The sequence below is a fragment of the Stenella coeruleoalba genome (assembly GCF_951394435.1).
Source record: "Stenella coeruleoalba genome assembly, chromosome: 9".
Taxonomy (NCBI): Eukaryota; Metazoa; Chordata; class Mammalia; order Artiodactyla; family Delphinidae; genus Stenella; species Stenella coeruleoalba.
In genome coordinates, this window is record NC_137155.1 from 29,927,209 (window position 1) to 29,948,134 (window position 20,926).

A 20,926-nucleotide genomic window follows, 5' to 3' on the forward strand; every position below is an offset into this window, starting at 1 on the left:
CTTTAGAATAGGAAGTAAGGATGCCACCCCCTTGCTCTAGAGGGAAGCACTGAATCTTCCAAGGTTATTCACTCTACAAACATCCTTGAAAAGATGGTCAGGAACAAAGGGCAGCCAATGCCATGCTCACAAGATATGAAGAAATGTGAAACACTTTTGAAGAACTGTCTCCCTAGAAATGGGAATAGAGAAATCAATGTAATATTATTAAAATTCAAATAATCCAAAAAAAGGCAAGAAATGAGGGAAAAAGGGAGCAGTTAAGGGAAAAAAAACCATACAGAGATAGTAGATTAACACCCAACCACATGAAAAATTATATTAAAGGACTAAATTTCCCAATTAAAAGCCACTATATCAACAGGGCTCCTGTAAAACAACAGACGATCACAGCTAAAAGAACTGCAGAAGTCTCAGATCCTATCTGAAGAGTCCCTAGGGTAAAAAAACAAGGCACAACTATATCACTGTCTTGGAGTAAAAGAATGGAAAAAGAGGCCATATAAACACTAATATGAGAAAGCTGAAAGGTGGCTATATTACATACAGATAAAAGACTTCAAGATAATGAACATTACCAGTGATAAAGAGACTTCACTATAATAAAAATGTATCAGAAAACATATCAAGTGAATGTTCCTAATGAGAGGTTCAAAACCCATGAAGCAAACCTGACAGAACTAAAAAAGAAAACAGACAAATCCTCAATCATAACTAAAGTTTATTATATCCTCTATCAGAGAATGATAGAATAATTTAAAAAATCTGTAAGAATTCAGAAGATCTAAATGAAGCATCAGCCACCCTGACCTAATGGTTTATAGAACACTATACCCAACAACTACAGAACACAGGTTTGAAAGTGCACTAGAAATAGTCACCAATGGGCTTCCCTGGTGGCGCAGTGGTTGAGAGTCCGCCTGCCGATGCAGGGGACACGGGTTCGTGCCCCAGTCCGGGAAGACCCCACATGCCGCGGAGCGGCTGGGCCCGTGAGCCATGGCCGCTGAGCCTGCGTGTCCGGAGCCTGTGCTCCGCAACGGGAGAGGCCACAACAGTGAGAGGCCCGCGTACCGCAAAAAAAAAAAAAAAAAAAAGTCACCAAGAGAGATCATACGTAGGTCCATTACACAAGACTCAATAAATTTCAAAAATCTGAAAACTTAGAGTATGTTCCTTTGACCACATTGGAATTAAATTAGAAATCAGGAACAATAAGATATCTAGAAGAAAATCCAATATTGGGAAATTGAATATTGGACTTCTAAATAATCCATGGCCAAAAAAATTACAAAGGAAATTAGAAAATATTTCAACTGATTGATAATGGAAACACAACATCAAAATTTGTGGAACACATCTAATTTAGTGCTTTGAAGGAAATTTACGGCATTAAATGCTGAGCTGAGAAAAGGCAGGCTTAAAATCAATAATCCATGTTTCCACCCAAGAAAGCAGAAGACAATGACCAAAATAAATCCAAAGAAGAATTCTGATTTCTGGTCCTATATGTAAAGAGCTTGGAAGTCGTCACTTCCGTCCTCACAACAAGAAAAAACCTGAACAAAATGAAAAATGAACAACTCCTCTTAGACTGGTCGGAGGATTGAGGTCACAGGTCAAACTGCTGCCTTGAACATTGGAGAGATGGACAGACAGATACAGAGACTCACTCACAGCTTAATAGAGTAGAAGCCCAAAGTAAGAATCAGGACCAACAGGTAAACTTTATAATTGACAGATTGCTCAGTGTATACTAACTCGAGAATCAAAAACTCTGAGGAGGCTACTGTAGGAGGGTCCTTATGCTTTCATGAGTTTCAGTTCCATGAGCCCTACCATATTCTCACTGTTAGGATCAGAGAAAAATCCCCTCCTGTTTCCAGCAGGGTAAGGGGAAAAGTAACCATTTTTGAAATATGCCCCAAATCTTCATTCTCCTTAAAAAAAAATCTTACACTCAAGGGAAGCTATTTTACTATCTGAGGAGTCTCCAGGAAAACCCAAAGACAACAGGCAAGACAAAAACTAGGACAGTAGAGGAAATTTTAGCCTCTGACAACACAGCTATAACAAGAAGTAAACACAGCCTAATGTCTAGCCAGATAAAGCTCACATTAAAGGTCTATCTACCTCAGTCTTTTAACCAAATACATCATGTCCAGCTTCCAACGAAAAGAATTACAAAGCATGCTAAAAGGCAAAATATATCGTCTGAAGAAACAAACGAAGCATCAGAACCAGATTCAGATATGGCAGAGATTTTGGAAGGATCAGACTGGGGATTTTTAAATAACAATGGTGAATATGCTAAGGGTTCTTACAGTGGTATCAGAGAAGGAGTAGTGGAGAATCAGGACTTTTACCATCACTTGACAGTAATGAGACTACCCCCCAACCAGTGGCAGTGGAAATCACAAGGGGAGTCAGAAATTCCACGCCCACTATCTTAGTCTGTTAAGGCTGCTAAACAAAACACCACAGACTGGATAGCTTATGAACAACCTAAATTTATTTCTCACAGTTCTCAAGGCTGGAAGTCCAAGATCAGGGTGCTGGCAAGGTCAAATGAGGGTCCTCTTCTGGATCTCAGACTTCTCACTGTGTCCTCACAAGGCAGAAGGGGGAAGGGAGCTCTCTGAGGTCTCTTTACTAAGGGCATTAATCTCATGAGGTCTCTGCCCTCATGGCCTAATCAACTCCCAAAGGCTCCACCTCCTAAAACAACTGCATCAGGCATAAGGATTTCAGCATATGAATTTGCGGGGGGGGAGGGACACAAACATTCAGACCATACTGTCCAACAGCAAAGAGCCCTCTCCCACACCCTATGTATCAGTGGAGGCTGAGTGAGGAACCTGGACTTCAGTTCTGCCCAGACATAACAGGGTGGCACCCCTCTTCCTCTGAGTTAACAGTGTCAAAAAGGCCAGTTAAAATAGAATGTTTAAATGAGATTCAGAGTTGCATAACATAATACTCAAAATTTCCTGGTTTCAGTAAAAAAGAAAAAATCATTTGTCATTTTAAGAAGCAGGAAGAGGGATTTCCCTGGCGGTCCAGTGGTTAGGACTTGGCGCTCTCAGTGCCAGGGGCCCGGGTTCGATCCCTGGTTGGGGAAATAAGATACCGCAAGCCACAGAGCGTGGCAAATAAATAAATAAATAAGCAGGAAGATGTCAGACTGAATGAAAAGAGACAATAAACAGATACCAACACTGAGACTGACAGAAATTAGAATTATCTGACAAAGATTTTAAAACAGTCAACATATGAATCATTGAATGATCACTTACAAACATGTCTGAAACTAATGAAAAATTAGAAAGCCTCAGCAAAGGAATATATACACAAAAACCTATAAGTCAAAATGGCGTCTTACAACTGGCACCACAGAAATACAAAGGATCATAATAGATTACTATGAACAACTATATGCCGTAAAATGGATGACCAAGAAAAAAAATGGAAAAATTCCTAAATGTACACTCTCCAAACACTGAACCAGGAAGAAATAGAAAATACAAACAGATGAAATGCCAGTAATGAAACTGAATCAGTAATTTAAAAACTCCCAACAGGGCTTCCCTGGTGGCGCAGTGGTTGAGAGTCCGCCTGCCGTTGCAGGGGACACGGGTTCGTGCCCTGATTCGGGAGGATCCCACGTGCCGCGGAGCGGCTGGGCCCGTGAGCCATGGCCACTGAGCCTGCACGTCCGGAGCCTGTGCTCCGCAATGGGAGAGGCCACGGCAGTGAGATGCCCACGTACCGCAAAACAAAAACAAAAACAAAAAAAAACTTCCAACAAACAAAAGTCCAGGACCAGATGGCTTCACAAGTAAATTCTACCAAACACTTAGAGAAGAGTTAACACCTATCCTTCCAAAACTATTCCAAAAAATTGCAGAGGAAGGAACACTTCTGAACTCATTCTATGAGGCCAGCATTGCCCTGATACCAAAATCAGACAAAGATCACACCAAAAAAGAAAATGACAGGCCAATATCACTGATGACATAGATGCAAAAATCCTCAATGAAGTATGAGCAAACCGAATTCAACAATATGATAAACAATGATCAAAAGGGATCATACACCAGGTTCAAGTGGGACTTATCCCAGGGATGCGAGGATGGTTCAATATCCATAAATCAATCAATGATACACCACATTAACAAACTGAAGAATAAAATCCATATGATCATCTCTACAGATGCAGAAAAAGGTTCTGAAAAAATTCAACATTCATTCATGATAAAAACTCTCAACAAAGTGGGTATATGGTTATAGAGGGAGCATACCTCAACATAATAAAAGCCATATACAACAAGCCCACAGCTAGCATCATATTCAACAGTTAAAAGCTGAAACCACTTCCTCTAATATCAGGAACAAGACAAGGATGCCCACTCTTACCACTTTTATTCACTATAGTTTATTCAACATAGTTTTGGAAGTCCTAGCCACAGCAGTCAGAGAAGAAGAAAATAAAAGGAATCCAAACTGGAAAGGAAGAAGTAAAACTGTCACTGTTTGCAGATGACATGATACTATACATAGTAAATCCTAAAGATGCCCGCAGAAAAATACTAGAGCTCCTCAATGAATTTGGTAAAATTGCAAGATACTAAGTTAATATACAGAAATCTGTTGCATTTCTATACACTAACAAGCTATCAGAAAGGGAAATTAAGGAAATAATCCCATTCACAATCACATCAAAAAGGATAAAATACCTAGGAATAAATCTAAGGAGGTAAAATACTGAACTCAGAAAATTATAAGAAATTGAAGATGACACAAACAGATGTTCTTGGATTGGAAGAATTAATACTGTTGGGACTTCCCTGGTGGTGCAGTGGTTAAGAATCCACCTGCCAATGCAGGGGACACGGGTTCGATCCCTGGACCAGGAAGATCCCACATGCCGTGCAGCAACTAAACCCGTGCGCCACAACTACTGAGCCTGCACTCCAGAGCCCACGAGCCACAACTACTGAACCTGAGTGCCACAACTACTGAAGCCCGTGCACCTAGAGCCCATGCTCCACAACAAAGAGAAGCCACCGCAATGAGAAGCCTGCACACTGCAATGAAGAATAGCCCCCTCTCACTGCAACTGGAGAAAAAGCCCGTGCATAGCAACGAAGACCCAATGCAGCCCATAATAAAAAAAAAATAAAATAAATTTAAAAAAAAAGAATATTGTTAAAATGATACTACCGAAGGTAATCTGTAGATTCAATGCAATACCTATCACAATACCAATGGCATTTTTCACAGAACTAGAACAAATAATTCTAAAATTTGTATGGAAACACAAAAGACCCTGAATCGTCAAAACAATCTTGAGAAAGAACAACAAAGCTGTAGGTATCATTGTCCCTGATTCCAAACATATTATAAAGCTACAGTAATCAAAACAATATGGTACTGGCACAAAAACAGACACACAGATCAATGGAACAGAAGAGAGAGCCCAGGAATAAAACCACACACTTATATGGGCAATTAATCTATAATAAAGGAGGCAAGAATATACAATGAGGAAAAGACAGCCTCTTCAATAAACAGTGTTGGGAAAACTGGACAGCTACATGCAAAAGAATCAAACTGGACTACTCTCTCACACCATGCACAAAAATAAATTCAGGGACTTCCCTGGTGATACAGTGGTTAAGAATCTGCCTGCCGGGCTTCCCTGGTGGCGCAGTGGTTGAGAGTCCACCTGCCGATGCAGGGGACATGGGTTCATGCCCTGGTCCGGGAAGATCCCACATGCCACGGAGCGGCCAGGCCCGTGAGCCATGGCCGCTGAGCCTGTGCATCCGGAGCCTGTTCTCCGCAATGGGAGAGGCCACAGCAGTGAGAAGTCCGCATACCGCAACAACAACAAAAAACCGGCTTCCAATGCATGGGACACAGGTTCAATCCCTGCTCCAGGAAGATCCCACATGCCACAGAGCAACAAAGCCTGTGCACAACTACTGAGCCTGTGCTCTAGAGCCTGCGAGCCACAACTACTAAGCCCGCTTGCCACAACTACTGAAACCCGTACGCCTACAGCCCGTGCTCCACAATAAGAAAAGCCACCTCAGTGAGAAATAAGAAGCTCATGAAAGCCCGCATGCAGCAACGAAGACTCAACACAGCTAAAAATTAATTTAAAAAAATTAAAATGGATTAAAGACTTAAACTTAAGACCTGAAGGCAAAAATCTTAATAGAAAAAAACCTAGGCAGGGGATTTCCCTGGTGGTGCAGTGGGTAAGACTCTGTGCTCCCAATGCATGGGGCCTGGGTTCAATCCCTGGTCAGGGAACTAGATCCCACATGCATGCCGCAACTAAGAGTTCCCATGCCACAACTAAGAAGTCTGCATGCCATAACTAAGAAGCCCACATGCCACAACTAAGAGTCCACATGATGGACTTCCCTGGTGGCGCAGTGGTTGAGAGGCCGCCTGCCGATGCAGGGGACACGGGTTCGTGTCCCGGTCCGGGAAGATCCCACATGCCACGGAGCGGCTGGGCCCGTGAGCCATGGCCGCTGAGCCTACGCGTCCAGAGCCTGTGCTCCGCAACGGGAGAGGCCACAGCAGTGAGAGGCCTGCGTACCGCAACAACAACCACCAAAAAAAGAGTCCACGTGCCACAACTAAAGATCCCACATGCCGCAACGAAGATCCCGCGTACTGCAACTAAGACCTGGTGCAGCCAAATTAAATAAAATAAATAATTTTTTAAAAAGAAGAAGAAAACATAGGCAGTATGCTCTTTGACACTGGTCTTTGCAATATTTTTTTGGATATGTCTCCTCAGGCAAGGGAAACAAAAGGAAAAATAAACAAATGGGACTACATCAAACTAAAAAGATTTTGCACAGCGAAGAAAACTATCAACAAAACGAAAAGGCTACCCACTGAACAGGAGAAAATATTTGCAAATGATATATCCAACAGGTGGTTAATACCCAAAATATACAAAGAACTTATAGAACTGAACATCAAAAAATCCAAAAAAACCTGATTAAAAAATTGGCAGAGAATCTAAACAGACATTTTTCCAAAGAAGACATACAGATAGCCAACAGGCACATGAAAAGATGCTCACCATCACTAATCATCAGGGAAATGCCAATCAAAACCACGATGAGATATCACCTCACACCTGTAAAAATGGCTATTATCCAAAAGACAACAAATAAACAAGTGTTGGCAAGGATGTGGAGAAAAGGGAACTCTTATGCACTGTTGGTGGGAATGTAAATTGGTGCAGCCACAATGGAAAACAGTATGAAGCTTCATCAAAAAACTTTAGGGCTTCCCTGGTGGCGCAGTGGTTGAGGGTCTGCCTGCCGACGCAGGGGACGCGGGTTCGTGCCCCAGTCCGGGAAGATCCCACATGCCGCGGAGCAGCTGGGCCCGTGAGCCATGGCCGCTGAGGCTGCGCGTCCGGAGCCTGTGCTCCACGACAGCAGAGGCCACAACAGTGAGAGGCCCGCATACTGCAAAAAAAAAAACCACTTTAAATAGAAGTACCACATGACCCAGCAATTCCACTCGTGGGTATGTATACAAAGAAAACAAAAATACTAATTCAAAAAGGTATATGCACCCTATGTTCACTGAAGCATTATTTACAATAACCAAGATATGAAAGCAACGTAAATAGATGAATGGGTAAAGAAAATGTGAGATACACATACCTATCTATTGATAGGTCGATATAGATAGATAGATAATGGACTATTACTCAGCCATTGAAAAGAATGAAATATTGCCATGTGTGACAACATGGATGGACCAAGAGGGTATTATGCTAATTGAAATAAGTTAGAGAAAGACAAACACTGTATCATTTCCCTTATATGTGGAATCTAAAAAAACAAATGAACAAACATAACGAAACAGAGTTACAGATACAGACAACAAACAGGTGGTTGCCAGAGGGGAGGGGGAGGAGAGAGAGGAAAGAAATAGGTGAGGGAGATTAAGAGGTATAAACTTCCAGTTACAAAGTAAAGGATTCAAGGGGATGAAATGTATCTTGTGAGGAATACAGTCAATAACTATGTAATATTTTTACACGGTGACGTATAGTAACTAGAATTATCATGGTAATCATTTTGATATGCATAGAAATATATCAAATCACTATGTTGTGTAACAGGAACATAGTATTGTCGGTTAATTATACTTCAAAAACAAAGTCATAAAAAAGAGATGATTTTTCCTAGCAGACATTAAAATCTTTTGTTTGTTTGTTTAAAAACAAGCTCTGGCCAGTTTTATTAAAGAAAATTTGTGCATGATTTACCTTTCAAAAAAAAAAGAGATGAGATTTGTGGTTACCAGAGTTGGGGGGTGGGGGGAAGGGAGAATTGGATGAAGGTCAAAAGGTACAAACTTCCAGTTATAAGATAAATAAGTACTAATAAATGATGTACAACATGATAAAGATAATGAACATGGCTGTATGTTATACACCGAAGTTGTTAAGAGAGTAAATCCTAAGAGTTCTCATCACAAAAAATTTTTTTTCTGTTTCTTTAATTTTGTATCTGTGAGACGGTGGATGGTAATTATTCTGGAAATCATTTCATGATGTATGTAAGTCAAATCATTATGCTGTACACCGTAGACTTATACAGTGCTGTATGTCAATTATATCTAGAAGAAAAAACAGACTGGAGCACTCAGCACAGTAAATATGTCATTTCTCTCCAAATAAGACATACAGGTTTAACACAATTCCTATAAAAATCTCATCAAGATTTTTTGTAGGTATATACAAGATTATTCTAAAATTTATATGGAAAGACAAAGAAACTTTGGAAATAGATAAAACAACTTTCAAAAAGAAAAATAAGAATAAAGTGGGAGGAATCAGTTTACCTGATTTCAGGACTTATTCTATAGCTACACTAAGACCGTGTGGTATTGATGTAGGTAACAGACAAATGTTACAGAATAAACAACCTAGAAATAGATCCACACGATATGCCCAAGTGATTTCTGACAATGTGCAAAAGCATCTTAATGGAGGAAAGATAGCCTTTTCAACAAACGCAACTGGACAACCACATGCTAAAAAACCAAAAAGGATCAAACTTCAACCTCAAACCCATACATTATATAAGAATGACTCAAAATGGATCAAGGACTTTAAAAACAGGAGAAGCATCTTCAGATCTTAGGGTAAATAAAGAATTCTTAGATTTGACACCAAAAGCATGATCTATAAAGAAAAAAATGACAAATTGGACTTCATCAAAATTAATAACTTTTACTCCATGAAAGACCCTGTTTAAGGGTATAAGAAGGGAAGTTAGAGTGGGAAGGAATGTTTAGTAATCACACATTCAACAAAGGACTCGTATCTAGATAGTATAAGGAGCATTTAAAACTTAACAGTAAAAATACGAACAGTTAAATTAGAAAATGGGCAAAAGACATGAAGAGCCATTTCACTGAAGAGGATATACTGATGGCTAAAAAACATATGAATAGGTTTTCAACATCACTAACCACCAGGGAAATGTAAATTAAAACCACAATGAGATACTACTACACACCTATCATAATTGCTAAAATAAAAATAGTGACAACACCAAATGCTCGTGAGGTTGTGGAGAAATTAGATCAGTCATACATTGCCACTGGGAATGTAAAATGGTCCTACCAGTCTCGTAAACAGGTTGGCAGTTTCTTAAACCTTAAACATGCAACTACCATATGACCCAACAACTGCACTGATGGACATTTACCCCAGAGAAATGAAGACTAACACTGATATTATGATTAATAAGAAATATACATTTTGGCCTTAATCCATGGTTCCTGGCACACAGCTCCAAAACTCTTATAATTTCCTAATTAATACAGAGCAAAGGAAGCATCTTTTGTTGATAATTTTTGGTCTTTTGTTCTCAGTCCTGAAATAGCTCCAGAAGATAAGAGGTGAAAGTAGCGTCTTTTGTTATTCACAACAAGCCTCTTCCAACTACACCTAAGTTTATGTTAATGAGGTGATTTTTGGAAAGGCCCTAGAGAACCAAAGGATGGGGGCTGGTTGCCAGGAGGAACCAACCACTTGATTAGAAGGCTGGAACTTTTAGTCCCACCCTCCCCACCCTATCCCAGTCCCCAACCTCAGGGGTTCTGGGAAGGGAGGCAGAACTGGAGGTTTAGTCAGTCACCAAGGGCCAGTGATTTGATCAATCGTGTCTATGTAATGAAGCCTCCATAAAAATCTCTAAAGAATGGCATTTGGAAGCTTCCAGGCTGGTGAACACAGGGAGGTGCTGGGAGAGTGACACACCTGGAGTGGACATGGAAGCTCCACACCCCTTCCCCCAAGTCTTGCCCTGTGCATCTCTTCTGTCTGACTGTACCTGAGTTGTATCCTTTCATAATAAACTAGTAATCTAGTAAGTAAACTGTTTTCCTGAGTTCTGTGAGCTGTTCTAGCAAATTACTGAACCCAAGAGGAGACCTTGGGAACCTCTGATTTACAGCCAGTCATTCAGAAACATAGGTGACAACCTGGACTTGGGAGTGGCATCTGAAGTGGGAGCAGTCTTGCGGGACCTGACACTAACTCCAGGTAGATGGTGTCAGAATTGAGTTAAATTGTAGAATACCCAGTTTGTGAACCCTGGAGAGTTGCTCGGTATGGGGGAAAAAACCCACATATCGGTTCAGAAGTGTTCTAAGTAGAGTGTTCAGAGAAAAAACGTGAGTTTTTTCTTACACTTACTTTCACACAAAAACCTGTGAATGAATGTATGTATCAGTTTTATTCAGAGCCAAAAACTGGAAACCACTCAGAAAACAAACTGTGGTACACATCCATACCATGTAATACTAGTGAGTAATAAAAAGGAACAAACTATTGATACATTAAACAATTTGAATGAATCTTCAGATAATTAAGGGAAAAGTGCCAAACCCAAAATGTTCTGTTATTTCATTTATGTAACATTCTTAAAGTGACAAAATTATATAAATAGAAAACAGATTAGTGATTGCCAGGAGTTAAGAAGTAGATGTAGCTATAAAAGGGAAATAGGAAGGATCCTTGCTGTCATGGAATTGTCTGTATCCTCACTGTATCAATGTCAATATCCTGTGGTCTACTGTACTCATCCTGTCACCTGTTACCACTGGGGGAAACTGGAAAAAGGGTACATAGGGTCTGTCTGTATATTTTTCTTAAAATTGTATATGATCTACAAGTATCTCAAAATAAAAAAGTTTAAAAAAACCCACTCCCTAAGCATAAACAGATGAAAATAAAGTTAGCAAAGAATTAAAAGCAAAAAAAGCACTTTCCCTTTCCTGCTTCAATGTCTACTTTTTAACTGTGGATAAGTGTGCCAACTACCTGATGGACATTTTACTCTCCTGTAATCGTTAAATATTTCATATATAAGAGTAAATATTAGAATAGAAAACATACTGTGATTATAAATAATATAATCTCTTTACCAATGTTCCCTGGAAACGTCCTGGCTTCTTATACCATGCTTTGTTGCCTTCCTCGTCACAGACACATAGATGATCCATAAGTCCATTACTATATAAGAAACATTTTCCTAAGAAAGAAGATTCTAACAGTCAGTGATTATTTCACAAAACTGTATTATTTTTACATATGAACAAAATGAAAGTACGATGAGCAGGCTACACAAAGACATAACTTTGTCTTCACCTTTTAGGATGAAACATAAATAATTTGACTTGCTTAATGACATAGCACTGGGCTCTAAACTCACAGTGGTGAAAAGCAATTGAGTAAATGAGTGGATTATGTTTTCAGAACTGCAGTCAGCAAATGCACATGGAAATAAATTCTTTTCGGTTATCTGAGGGAGCGGAGAGGGAAGACAGAGGAGAAAACCTGTTTTGAAAAGACAGCATGGGTGTATGTCTTCTCTATTTGACCAGAAGAAAACCCTGTGGTATGTAAGGGCAATTCAGACAAAAATATATTATGAAATCTAATGTATATCTGAAAGTTGCTAAGAGAGTAGATCTTAAAAGATCTCATTACATGGAAAAAAATTTATTAACTATGTGAGGTCATGAAAGTTGACTAAATTTATTGTGGTAATCATTTTTCAATATATACATATATGAAATCATTACAGTGTACACCTAAAACTAATACAATGTTATACATCAATTGAAAAAAGACTATGAAAAAATGTTTTTCTCAAGCAGTGTAAATAATGCTGTGCTTTGTCCCTTTCTCTGTATTTATACTGCTCAATCTAGACATTTGTCAGCTCCCTCTTAACTGACTACAACTTTCTCTAATAACAATCCTTCCCATTATTGGATTCATTCTTGCTGCCAAAACTGTCTTCTCTATTCTACCATATATAATTCTGTCAATTTCATAATACATTAGTCTAACTTTAATGTACAGGAAACCACTTTACTTTTCAGTCTCTTCCTACAACCCATCTATCCTCTCATCCACCTGAAACAAAGCTAGCTTTCTCACAGTCTGTTTTCTGCTATTTAAACATGTTTGAAACAGCATTATCTTTATAAAACCGCAAAATATTGATCAAGGAATCACTATTTTTGCCCATCTAATAAAAACATATAACTACTCTTTCTTCTCAAAGTCCACATAAGCTATAATGTCCAGCAATTAACCAAGCTGCCTGGTAAAATAATGACTTTCCTATCACTATTCAAGCAACAATTAGATGACTGTTGGATGAATACTGTAGGATGAGCACAGCTCTTGGACTAAAGTAGGAAGCTAGATTCTAAGATGCCTTACAAGTTTAATTCTGTTCTTACTTGTGAGGCACATACTCAAATATAAAATTGTCCTCTGCTTTAATCAGTAGGTTCACGAAAGTGTTATATGTTTTATATACACATATACACAGGCAGTTGACCCTTGAACAACACAGGTTTGAACTGTGAAGGTCAACTTATGCAGATTTTTTTCAATAGTAAATACTGCAGTACTAGACAGTCTGTAGTTGGTTGAATCCAAGGATGAGAAACTGCAAAAACACAGGAACTGTGGACACTGAGGGCCAACTATAAATTACAGGCAGACAACTACGTGGACAGTGGGCAGTGTTAACCCCCTCATTGTTCAAGGGTCAACTGTATTTGTTTTCTGCCTAGACCTAATCATGTACAACTAAGAAATGAGAAAATGTTTCTGCATGAGGATAAAGGCATCAATTTTTAAAAACTAACAAAAAGAATATTATTCAAACAAAAAAGAATACAGCGACATTTAAAAATCTAACAATGTTTTCAGGATAAGCAGAACACATACCTTTGGAGAATGGGTTGTTTTGGGCTTGGAGTCGAATTTTAACAACATCAAAGGGTGTCACTATGAAGATACATAAATCTCAATTAACAAGTGATACCTATAAATTGTACAGACATTTGTCCAAAGAACACAAAATACACTGAATGATACCTTTCCTCGTGACTACACAATGGGTAAGAGTATTTATCTTAAAGTGGTTTTGAGTGTTAACATTCTAATTTCTTGCCCTTGAATTTTATTTAGAGTACCAGTGAGAAAATGTAATTAGTCCTCTCACAAGTACTAAACTCTCATTTATAATATTTCTACAACTATAATTCCATTAGCATTAAAACTAAAATACTAGTATTTATAAGAAAATATGTTATCTAAGGTAAAGAATGAAAGTTCCAAAAGTCCATTTAAATATTTGAGAATAACTTTATATTACAAGTAATCAATAATCAAACAATATAAGTCTTCCTATTCTGTTAAATTCACCTATATCAAACAAAAACTATAGATTATGCAAATTTGAGTAAGCTAGTCATAAATCATCCTTCCTACCACATTGTGTAACTCCATTTGGGAACAGTGAAGCAAAGGAGAATGGTTTTAATTTGCAGGCTGTATTTCCTCGTCTGAGAATGAAGAAGTCACATTAGAAGATCTCTAAAGCCTTTACAACCCTAGCATTCTGACCTAAAGACACTACATTCTAAAGCAATTAGTTTACATTTTTTCTAATCATCTGCTATCTTATTTAAATAAACTAGCCAAGTTAAAGTCATTAAAATGCTAAACTGTCACCTAACTATGTCATTTGGCTGTGTCTACAAGAAATTCATTAAAAAAGACATAAAAATGTGGTCCAGAGGAATTTAAGCAATTCACTGTTACTAAAGCAAAGTAAAATATAATTTGAATTTGTTGCCACTATAAGTTGTCCAATTTCTGTATTTTTCATTATGCTAATATTTTATTCCATCTTCTTACTATCTTAAAAAATGGATAATAGAGTCATAAAAGTTTAATATTGATAGGGACCTCAAAGAACTCCTGATCTAAGCTCCTAATTTTAGAGATGGAAAATTAATTTCAAAGAGAATAAGGACTATCCCAACGTGCATTCACCCTGAGAATGGCAAAGCAAGGACTAAAATTCTAGTCTCTTGGTTCTCTGTCCAGGGTTCTTTTCATGTTATCATGATGAAGCATGAATGATAATATTATCATTATTTCACAGATGGTAAAACTCAAATGGAATCAATGATTCATTCAGTTACATGATCTACATATTATTTTACCCATCAGTGATGTCAGTATAGCTCCAGTACAAGAGGCAATCATTTGTTGAAGAGGAGTCACTTTGATAATTGGTGGTCCCGCTGCTTCAGGATCCATATTTTTAACTAATAGAAGAAAAATCTGTTAAAGAAAAGCAAGATGTAAAATAAAAGTGTAATAGAAAATGCCCTTAAAATCAACAGCTAAGGGTTAAATAAACTATAAAAACAATAACCAGTATTACTATCAAAGCACATGTTGTTGGACTTCCCTGGTGGCGCAGTGGTTAAGAATCCGCCTGCCAATGCAGGGGACACGGGTTCGAGCCCTGGTCCAGGAAGATCCCACATTCTGCAGAGCAACTAAACCTCTGCGCCACAACTACTAAGCCTGTGCTCTAGAGCCCGTGAGCCACAACTAATGACCCCATGTGCCACAACTACTGAAGCCTGCACGCCTAGAGCCCGTGCTCTGCAACAAGAGAAGCCACCGCAATGAGAAGCCCATGCACCACAATGAAGAGTAGCTCCTACTAGCCACAACTAGAGAAAGCCCATGCACAGCAACGAAGACCCAATGCAGCCAAAACTAAATAAGTAAATTTACTTAAAAAAAAAAAAAAAAAAGCACATGTTGTTGACCACCATCAGAAGTAAACATGTAAGTTCTATACCCCAAGGCACTAAACAATCATCATTAATAGAACATGTTCTCTATTTTCCAAAAATGGTAATGTACTTCAGCTAAGCTATGTGAGCAGCATCACATTTGAAAGACAATTAATAGATCATTAAGAAAATGGACTCTGGCCATGTAAAAGAATGAAAGCAGCTGACCAACAAGGCTCAAAATCTGAATTTAGCCTCAAAAGAACTACTCAGGTACTCGAACCTAGTACAGAATTATCAGCAAATATAGCACTATTTTTACTGCATATCAAACACTGTTGCAAAGGTACAAAATAAAATCAAAAACATAACCTTTGTAAGAAGCGTTATCTTAGAAAACTTTAATGAGAAAAGCAACATATATACTCTGTTGAAAAACTCAGCTAACACAAAAGAATACAAAAATCACTTAGAAACTTATTTTTAAAAAATAACCACCTGGGGCTTCCCTAGTGGCACAGTGGTTAAGAATCCGCCTGCCAATGGAGGGGACACCAATTCGATCCCTGGTCCGGGAAGATCCCACATGCCACGGAGCAACTAAGCCCGTGCACCACAACTACTGAGCCTGCGCTCTAGAGCCTGTGTGCCACAACTACTGAAGCCCGCGTGCCTAGAGCCCGTGCTCCGCAATAAGAGAAGCCACTGCAATGAGAAGCCCACGCACTGCAATGAAGAGTAGCCCCCGCTCACCGCAACTAGTGAAAGCCCACGAGCAGCAACGAAGACCCAACGCAGCCAAAAATAAATAAATTTAAAAAATAAAAAATAACCACTCATGGCCAAAAAAATAAAATAAAACAAGTTTTTTTTAAAAAAAGGGGATTCCCTGGCAGGCCAGTGGTTCAGACTCCATGCTTCCACTGCTAAGGGCCCAGGTTCGATCCCTGGTCCAGGAACTAAGATCCCGCAAGCCGCACGGTGCAGCCAAAAAAATAAAACAAATGAAAAAGTAACCACTGGCAACATACAGTATCACCTTTCCAAATGTCTATGTGCATAAAAATACATATATGTATATGTATACACACACGAAGATTACATCTAACTAATCAATTACGTACAAACATTCGTATTATCTGTGTATATGTATTCCTGTATCTGTGTACATGCACCTTTTTTGAAAGACAAAATAGATTACTACTACTCATATTGTTTAGTAGCCAGCTTTAACACTTAAAAATGTATTACAAACATGCCAATAAATAGATTTACATTATCATTTTTAATGCTTACATGGTTTTTAATTATATTTATTTAGTCATCCTCATATTCTTATTTAGGCTACTGCCAATTTATCATTAATTCATTAATTTCATAAACTCTCATATAAATATCCTTATACATACATCTTACTGTAGTGTTCCTACGATTACTATAGAAAAAAAAGTAAGATTGCTAGGCTAAGCTAAAAACTTGAGACAAATCGCCAAAATGCTTTCCAGAAAGATTGGACCAACTTATACTTCCATATTGGCAATAAATGAGTTCCTATTAGCCCATAAACTCACCAAACGCCCTCTCATATTACATATCATTTATTTTTTCTAAACCATTTGGAAGTAGATTGCCATACATCACACCCCTTTCATCCTAAATACCTCAGAATATTCCTATATAATCAAGGTACAATTATCAAATTGAGGAAACAACGTTGACAGTACTCTACAGTTCATTTTCCAATTTTGTCAATTATCCCAATAATGACCTTTATAAAAATGAATGGTAGTTGTATTGTTTATTTTTTTTATTTCTTTATTTTATTTTATTTTTGGCTGCGTTGGGTCTTCGTTGCTGTGCACGGGCTTTCTCTGGTTGGGGCGAGCGGGGGGCTACTCTTAGCTGCAGTGCACAGGCTTCTCACTGCAGTGGCTTCTCTTTGTTACGGAGCACAGACCCTAGGCATGCGGGCTTCAGTAGTTGTGGCACATGGGCTCAGTAGTTGTGGCTCACGGGTTCTAGAGTGCAGGCTCAGTAGTTGTAGCGCATGGGCTTAGTTGCTCCGTGGCATGTGGGATCTTCCCGGACCAGGGCTCGAACCCATGTCCCCTGCACTGGCAGGCGGACTCTTAACCACTGCGCCACCAGGGAAGCCCTGTATTGATTCTTTAGACTTTTATTATTTACCTACCTGGTTTAAGTCTTTTCCTCAACTCTATGCTCCAATATTTTGTTTGTAACATCAGTAGCTGAAAATCTGTAGTGAAAAAAGAAAGTAACTGTCTTATCTTTTCAGACAGGAATGGGATAACAAGCCTAAAGGAAAGGAGTATATAAAAACTTTAAAACACAAATCAGCAAATATTGATTAACTATTATTTTTTTAAATATTTCTATTAAGTGCTTTGAGGAATATGAAGAGCACTCCACAAATATTATCATTAGAGTTATGAAAGTATTTTCACAAAAATATCTTCATATTTTCCCAGTAAATATACTCTGCTTTAAAAACAATTCTAAACCTGAACATACGGACCCATCTTAGTTTCAAGAGAAGTTGAACAACCAGATTTTGTGACACTTACAGGAAATTCAGAGACTAAAGTAACATGGTAAAGCTTGCCACAAAATATAGGAGAAGGTGTAATACTCTGGTCTACAGGACTACTGTCTTAGTTTCTTCAACAGGTGAAAGTAGGGTGGGAAAAAAGGTGGCAGGGGAGGTATAACCATTCTAGAATAAAGGAATCCAACCAAATGCATCCTGGTTTGAAAAAACGAACTTTAAGAAGCCAGTCTGAAAGTAACTAAAGAAATCTGAACATGGGCTGGATATCAGATAATATTTTTAAATTTTGATTTTGTTAGTGAGATGTTATTACGGTTACGTAGAAAGTGTCTTTTTTTTTAAAAAAGGTTCATACTGACGTATTAAGGGCTGAAATGTTATGATAGCTATAGTTTATAATAATTCAGAAAAAATATATTATAATGTTAATTATCTGTTAAATCTAGGTGTTAAGTATTTCACTCTTCTGAATTTTTCTGTATATGGGAAAATTCGCACAATAAATTTTTTTTTTAATTCCTGAAATGTATGTAGAACCTTCAAATCTAAGCACCTACTTCTAACATTTGAACACAGGTCTTTTAAGTGGAAAAATAACACACATATGCTACAATACAGGTATATGCCTCCTCCAAAAAGGTAAGAAGACCTACAGTGCTTTATTTTGGCACCATCCTAGCAAAGTTGGCAACCTGAATATTCTCACCTTAAATTAAGGCCAGAAAAATTGACATATTTCTAGCAGTTATTTAGGATGTAAGGGGAAAAATCCAAAAATTAGATGTAACTTTTTAGAACCAAAAATTAAGGTTATTTGAACTTTTATTTCTTAACATATATATATTTCAGAAAAATGTCATATCAACAATCTCTGAAGATCATAACATGAATCTACTTATGAGATCTGAAAAATTAGTCTCCTTTTCAAAATATTGTGGGTCAAATGGATAACATACCCAAAGATTCAGTAAATATGAAGAAAAAGTGGCAAGTTATATATATATAATCTTAGTGGAATGTCTAGAACTCAAAATGTATTCTTCAGTGCTTTAAATTCCCTCCAGTCCAGGGGGACTTCCCTGGTGGTCCAGTGGTTAAGAATCCATCTTGCAATGCAGAGGACGCCGGTTCGATCCCTGGCTGGGTATTAAGATCCCACAGCTACTGAGCCCGCGCACTGCAACTACAGAGCCCACGCACCACAACTAGAGAGAAGCCCGCACGCCACAACGAAAGATCCCGCGTGCCGCAACTAGGACCCAATGCAGCCAAAAAATAAATAAATATTAAATAAATAAATTCCCTCCAGTCCAATCAACCTACTTATCTTTTTTCTTTGTATCCACTCTTTTATGGGCAGGTACCATCCCTTTTTTAGGGAGCACACGGACTAGTGAGAAAGATGACTTTAACATTAATATCTCCTTTAACTTTGTGAGTCATAAACAAATCTTCTAGAAGAATAGCTTCCTTGCTCAACTATACAAAATTCCTATACAACTATACAAAATTCCTCTTTTCTATACTTTTTCTGCATTCTGTACTCTACTTAAGTTAATATTAATGATTTGCTATACCTGGCCAAGGTGGACTTCAAATATAAATGGCAAACATTCTTAACATGAAAAATCAATGAGCCCCTGTTGGGGGAAGAAAGCTACCTGATGACAAAATCTACTCAATCAAGCGATGAATGGAGATGCTTTAGTAAAAGGATTAGAGCAATATCCAAGTCAGAAAATAGTAAATCAATATATACTTAGTATCATCAGAACTTTAAATTTTTTCCATCAAATGTGTGTTAAATGCTATCTTATTATAGTTTTATGTTCCCTCATCATTAACGATGCTGAACATCTCTTCATATTATTACCAGTATGTATTGCCTCTTCTGTACTATGTCCATTCATATCTTTTGTCCATTTTTCTCCTGGGGCATTTACTTCTTTTTATTGGTTTGAGGAACTTTTTATTCTTAGTACAAATTATTTGCAGGCTGTGTGAACTGTCTCTTCTCAGAGTCTATGATTTACTTTTCCTCTTTCTTTAAAGTATCTTTTGATAAAGTTCGTAATTATTTTTTGTGGTTAAAAAAAAAAACACAACATGAAGTCTACCTTCTTAACAAAAGTTTAAGTGTACAGTACAGCACTGTTAACTATATGCACATTGTTTTACAGAAGATCTCTAAAACTTTTTCATTTTGCATGACTGAGACTCGATACCCATTAAATAGCAATTCCTATTTCCCCCTTCTTTTCAGCCCCTGGCAACCACCATTCTATGTTCTTCTGCTAAGAGTTTGACGACTTTAGATACCTCTTATGATTAGAATCATGCAGTATTGCTCCTTCTGTGACTGCCTTATTTCGTCCAGCATAATGCCCTCAATGTTCGTCCATGTTGTAGCATATGACAGGATTTCCTTCTTTTATAAGAAGTATATAATACTCTATTGTATGTATGTACCACCTTTTCATTATCCATTCATCCACTGATGGACATTTACATTGTTTCCATTCTTGAATTATGCATATTGCTACAATGAACGTGGGAATACAAATATCTCTTTGAGATCCTGATTTCAATTCTTTTGGATAAATATCCAAAAGAGGGATTGTTAGATCATATAGTTGTTCTGTTTTAAGCTTTTTGAGGAATCTCCACAGTTTTCCATAGTACACCATTTTACATTCTTACCAACAATGCACAACGTTCTGATTTCTCCACATCCTCACTAGCACATGTTATTTTGTTTTGTTTTTTAATAATGGTCATCATAACAAGTGAAGTGATAACCCTTTGATTTTGATTTCATTTGCTTGATGATTAGTGATGCTCAGCATCTTTTCATATTCCTGTTGGCCATTTGTACATCTTCTTTGGGGAAATGTCTATTAAGGTCTTTTATCCATTTTTAAATCAGATTATTTGTTTCTTTGTTGTTGTGTTGTAGGTGCTCCTTATAATATTTAGGATACTAATCCCTTATTTGATATATTGTTTGTATATATTTTTCTCTCAACCCATAGACTGTCTTTTCACTCTATTATTTACTTCCTTTGGTGTATAGAAGCTTTTCAGTTTGATACAGTCCCACCTGTCTTTTGTTTTTATTGCTGTGTTTTTGGTGTTACATCCAAGAAATCACTGCCAAGATAAACGCTA

The 20,926-nt window shown here is 37.8% G+C and overlaps 1 protein-coding gene across 3 annotated transcripts in view; it reads right to left on the minus strand.

Annotated features, from left to right (window-relative positions):
* The window catches only part of SLC25A40 (solute carrier family 25 member 40), a 58,377-nt gene that overhangs the window by 18,562 nt on the left and 18,889 nt on the right, over positions 1 to 20,926 (minus strand). Inside the window, exons 2-5 of one of the 3 annotated variants that reach the window (XM_079932204.1) lie at positions 17,381 to 17,446; positions 14,602 to 14,722; positions 13,316 to 13,375; positions 11,491 to 11,597 (exon numbers count right to left, since the gene is read on the minus strand). In XM_079932204.1, coding sequence (XP_079788330.1) covers positions 11,491 to 11,597; positions 13,316 to 13,375; positions 14,602 to 14,698 — 264 coding nt within the window. In that variant the 5' untranslated portion in view covers positions 14,699 to 14,722; positions 17,381 to 17,446. The remainder of the gene's footprint in view (positions 1 to 11,490; positions 11,598 to 13,315; positions 13,376 to 14,601; positions 14,723 to 17,380; positions 17,447 to 20,926) is intronic. The other 2 variants (XM_079932203.1, XM_079932205.1) reach the window with 2 other exon arrangements.